Source organism: Caenorhabditis briggsae (assembly GCF_000004555.2).
Source record: "Caenorhabditis briggsae complete genome, chrII, whole genome shotgun sequence".
NCBI lineage: Eukaryota > Metazoa > Nematoda > Chromadorea > Rhabditida > Rhabditidae > Caenorhabditis > Caenorhabditis briggsae.
Window position 1 is genome coordinate 4,014,164 of NC_013486.2, and position 5,079 is coordinate 4,019,242.

General features: G+C 34.4%; 2 protein-coding genes across 2 annotated transcripts in view; one reads left to right on the top strand and one right to left on the bottom strand.

Moving 5' to 3' along the window:
- The window catches only part of CBG00512, a gene marked incomplete at both ends in the record, with an annotated part of 6,875 nt that extends 4,009 nt beyond the window's left edge, over positions 1-2,866 (bottom strand). The window contains 5 exons of the mRNA XM_045241946.1: positions 631-1,069; positions 2,017-2,079; positions 2,188-2,291; positions 2,463-2,590; positions 2,741-2,866. Of these exons, the coding sequence (XP_045091651.1) occupies positions 631-1,069; positions 2,017-2,079; positions 2,188-2,291; positions 2,463-2,590; positions 2,741-2,866 (860 nt within the window). The remainder of the gene's footprint in view (positions 1-630; positions 1,070-2,016; positions 2,080-2,187; positions 2,292-2,462; positions 2,591-2,740) is intronic.
- Positions 2,867-3,517: 651 nt separating this feature from the next.
- CBG00513 overlaps positions 3,518-5,079 on the top strand; it is a gene marked incomplete at both ends in the record, with an annotated part of 5,088 nt that continues 3,526 nt past the window's right edge. The window contains 3 exons of the mRNA XM_045241947.1: positions 3,518-3,549; positions 3,601-3,757; positions 3,805-3,927. Coding sequence (XP_045091650.1) covers positions 3,518-3,549; positions 3,601-3,757; positions 3,805-3,927 — 312 coding nt within the window. The remainder of the gene's footprint in view (positions 3,550-3,600; positions 3,758-3,804; positions 3,928-5,079) is intronic.

A 5,079-nucleotide genomic window follows, 5' to 3' on the forward strand; every position in this document is an offset into this window, starting at 1 on the left:
CTTTGTGCAGGATTGGGAAAATCTTCAAAGGCGCATACCTTTTTCCAGAAAAAATATCTCGCCACGCGATGTATTGAAATGGATTTACAGTTATGTCGCGAAAAAAAACCTAAAATGCTATGGAAACCTAAAATGCTTTGAAATACATTTCGCGACGCTCATGCATTGAATTTCGAGGGCGCGGAAATGCATTTCAATACATATTTTCGCTACATGAATAACCCCATATACAAGAATGCAGAAAAGTTCTGAAACATCGGATTCTAAAATGTCAAGTTCTAAAACGTCCCGGAGCCGAAAAGGTCTGAAATCTGCCTTTATTGCATTAAGAATTTCTTGAATTTCTCGAATTTTTGAGCTCTTCAATGTGTCGGATTTTCGATTCTCAAATGTCTTAATTTTCAAACTTCTGAACTTGAATTTTAGAATTTTCTGGATTTTCAATTTTTCAAATTTTTCAGATCGTCTTTCCAGACCATCTCTAGAGAAGAAATGAAAACGGAGAATTTTCAGTTTTGGAGAGAAGTCAAAAAATAAAAGATTCCAGAATCCTACAGTTCAATTTTTCTTGAATTTTTCAGCGAAAGTTCCAGAATCAATTACTGTTTTTCACGATTAACCCCCGCTTACTATGCATAAAACGCTCTCTCCTTGGGTGGCAACACTTCAATATGAACACTCATTCCAAGAATATCATCTTTGGACAGAATCTCTCTCACGACATCATCGATTCCAGTGAAATCAAAATTATCACTGAATTGTGTCGCAATCAGTCGACTACAGAAAGCAATTCCCGTCGATGTCAAATCCCTTCGAATATCCACGCCTTCATAGAAATGATACTTTTCGGCTTTCAATTGATTTAGGGAATTGGCCGCTGGGAACAACATCAGCTTATTCGTTTCCCAATTGATTCCCAATAGCGAACGTTCTGGATTCTCTCGATTACTGTAGAGCAGTGTCATCACATTATCCGCATTCTCTCGCCGTCGTTTACGAAATTCTTGGATTTGAGGAACCAGGTTTGTGTTGATAACGGCAGTTGGGTTGGAGATCAACATGAAGTCGCCTGGAATTGTTCTTTTCAATTTTTCAGTATTTTCAAAGCCTGCTATTACATAAAAATGTGCAGAAAAACATGTAGATTCACATAGAAACTAGTAAAAAAATTGAAAAAAAAAACATCCAAAAATGATATTTCTAGTTCTTCCAGAAGATTCTGGAACTTTTTTTCGAATTCCCGAAATTTAAAATTCCGAAAAATAAGCGATTTTTTGCGATTTTTCGAATAGAAAAATGTATTTTTTCTACGATTTTTTGCAAAATTTTTAGACCTTTTTAGGTTTTACAGCATTTTTTAAAGATTTTTTTTCGATTTTTCCGAGTCTTTTTGTCTGAAATGTGATCGCGAAGATTACTGTAGGTTACTGTAGAACACTAATTTCCTTTTTTGTAGTTTTTTGCGAGCACGATCACGTCAAAATGCAGAGAAACTTCTTCGGGATTACTGTAGCTTGGGAAGTACGCAAACACCGAGTTCTTGCGAAAATTGGGGTTTTGAGCTTATTTCGCGATTTTAGACCAATTTTACTATAGGAAAAACGAATTCGGCGATGAAAATTGACCAAAATAACATTTTCGCAGTGTTTGCGGACCTTTAATTAACTACCGTATTCCAAAAAAACTCAAAATTCCGAAATTGAACTAGAAACTTGTAGTTGTCAGTTTCCAAAATCAAATTTTGAAATTCGCCGATTTTCTAATTAATTTTGGATTACTGTAGCTTGGAAAGTCCGCAAACACCCAATTTTTGAAAAATTGAGATTTATTGCATATTTCGCGAGGTCAGGCTAATTTTACTATGGGAAATCTACAGTAATCTACAGTAACCTTCAGAAATAACATCCAATCAAATTTCAGACAAAAAAAACGGAAAAATCGAAAAAGAAAATTGTTTTTTTTTTTAATTTTTCGGAGTTTTCAGTTTGGCGGGAATTCAAAAAATTCTTCAGAAGCTTCTAGAATTTTCCAGGCATTTCGAGCGGTTTTTTGAGATTTTTTCAAAGTTTCTATGGAAATCTACATGATTTTCTACACATTTTGATGCAGTTTATCAATTTTTTGTCGAAAAAACCCATTTTTTCGATCATTTTCAGCCATTTTTGGAAATTTTCCTTCTCCAATCACCTGTAATCAATTCCCGATTGACTAGCTCTCTCATACAATCGCCAACACTTGTCACAGCGTCACAAGCAACTACAGTAAACTCGGTGAACGCCAATTTCCATTCTCTGAAAATTTACAGTTTTTTGGCATATTTTAGGCATGTTTCCGACTTTTCGGAAGTCAAATTCGGCTTGAAATTTGAATTTTTCGCTTATTTTGAGCTGTTTTTAAGCCTAAATTTGGCCAAAAGTCCAAGTTTTGAACTATTTTTCCCGGAATTTTCGTCGGAGACTCACTTTTTGACATTTTCCGCATGCTCGGCATTGAGCCCGCTCACAACCAACATCACATTCTTCACTTCCGTCCGCATCAACCACGACAAAACGAAATTGATGGCTGGCACATTGCAAATCGGGAATGTTCCCTGAAAATTGAAAAAAAATTGATAAAATATGGATTTTATTAAATTTTTTGTATAGAAATATTGAAGATTTTTTTGTTTTTGAGCCGGTTTAGGCTTATTTATCCAATAAATTGATTTTTTTTTAAATTTAAAAATCAATTTTCAACCCACAAAGCACGGATAAGATTCTTGAATTGGTGCAAATCTTTGATCAAAAGCATCCAGAATAACCACTGCCGTCAATGGTGGCTCCTCTTTTTTGACGCCTTTCTTAAAGGCCGACGATGGTGGTGTCATGGTGGACTTTTCGGTTGTTTTTTTGATTGTTTCTGCAAGAAAAGGAGAATATTTTGGTGTTGAAGGCAGCAAAAATGAGAAAAATCGATGAATTTTGAAGGAATTCGTGTTATGAAATGGCTGAAAAATCGAAAAAATTGATGATCCCAGAGTGCGGTGGAGCGCACTTGCACGCGCATGTTGTGAAAATCTTGGAGCGACGGAAAAAAGGAATATTTTAGGTTTATAAAGAAAAATGAGTGTTTAATTTGTTTTTGAAAAATAAAATTCAGTGCATAAAACCTGAAAAATAACCAAAATCGGTTTCGAAACCACCTTTCTGTATTTCTAGTTCTAATAAAGCGAAAATGATAATTTTTGCGAAGAATGTACCTAGACTTAAAAGTCTATTCAATTTTATTCAAAATATAAATTGTTTCCAAGATTTTTTCTATTCAATTATTGACCAAGTCCGCCGAAAACGCTGACAAAATCATCAAAAATTAAATTGAATTCAAATATTAGCTGTTCCCTCCAAAATTCCCTCCTGTTCAATGGAGTGCGTTTGCTTTTCTTAGTCATTTTCCACCCTTTTTGCAGTTTTTGGCTGAAATTGAATGAAAATTCGGGTTTTTTGTTTTTCAAGTAGCTTTAAAGCATCAGATTTTTCTCATGGAGCAAAAAATCGGTCCCTATAGTATTGCGTAAGTGAAGAGAAATCGAAAAAAAATTTCATAAAAACCAATTTTTTTCAGATTGGTCTCAGATTTTTTCTGTCCAAATGCGGGTGGTGTGGAGACGCATATCTATTTTCTGGCACAATGTTTGATAAATTTGGGACATCGAGTAGTGGTTGTAACTCATGGATATGGTGATCGCAAGGGTGTTAGGTACCTTTCCAATGGTTTGAAGGTTCTATTTCTTGGAAATTGGCGGAAATTCCATTTTTTGGATTTCAGGTTTACTATCTTCCGTTTATCGTTGCTTATAATGGTGCTACGTTGTCATCTATCATTGGGAGTATGCCGTGGCTTCGAAAAGTGTTTTTAAGGGAAAATGTGCAAATTATTCATGGTCATTCGGTGAGATTTATAGAGGAGAAATGTCTGAATTGCTGGAAAAAGTTTGATTTTTGATTCATCTTTTGATTTCACATGGTGGCCTAGAAATTACAAAATTTGGATTTCTAGGCCATCAAGGTTTTCGGTAAATTTTGGCTCATTTTTAGTTAAAAGTTTGAATACTTGTTATTGCTTTATCACTAGAAAAGGCCACTGACAAGGGAATGTCGTTCAGAAAGCTCTTCAGAATTTTCTCTAAATTAGCTCATTTATAGAATCGAGTATGGGCTTTTACGTTTTTATAGAATCGAGTATGGGCTAAAACTCGAGAAAAATCAATCTGAAATTATAGCATTTCCACCAGTCTCATCGCCTCCCTTCTCCTCCCCTTTCTTCACTGCGTTGCGTGCTAGAGTAAAACATGTTTCGGTAGCCTAGTGGCTAGCAGGAAGGACCACGAATGCACACATGCAGGTTCGGGTCCTCGTTCTTTTATTTTAATTTTTCTTATTTTTTCAAACTTAAAAAGCTTTCGAAAGGTTTGGCAAATGGGAAACACTTTTCTGAACATTTTCTATGATCTGCAATGATTTTCGAATAATTTCAAAAAAAATTTTTTTTTGAAAAAAATCGCCAAAAATCGCTACCACACTTTTTTTCATGAATTTTGAAAATATTTTCAGAATTGCAAAAAAGGATTTCAAACGTTCAGAAGAGATAAAAACATCATTCTCACAAAATTTGGTAGCCCGATTTGGTCTATGAGCCCTGATAATTCTCAAAATATGATTATTGCTCAAATTTTCAAAAGTCGTAATTACTCAAATATTGCTTAAAATCGACTGGAAAGTACAAAAAAATGAAAATTTCATCAGTGCGTGATTTAAATAAAGTTCCACTTCAAAAAGAGCAAAACGGACCAATTTCTGGAGCCAAAAGTCTCTGTTTGTGTGCTATATGATACCAAATTTTGTGAGAATGATGTTTTTATCCCTTCTGAACGCTTGAAATCCTTTTTTGCACATCTGAAAAAAATTTTTAAATGGGGACTCCGACCAAAAATTTTTATTGCATTAAAATGTGTTAAAAGTTATCTATTTTCCGAATATTATTGCGAAAAAATTCAAAAAAAATCCGAAATTCCCAAAAAACGGCGTTGAAAAGGAAGAAAAT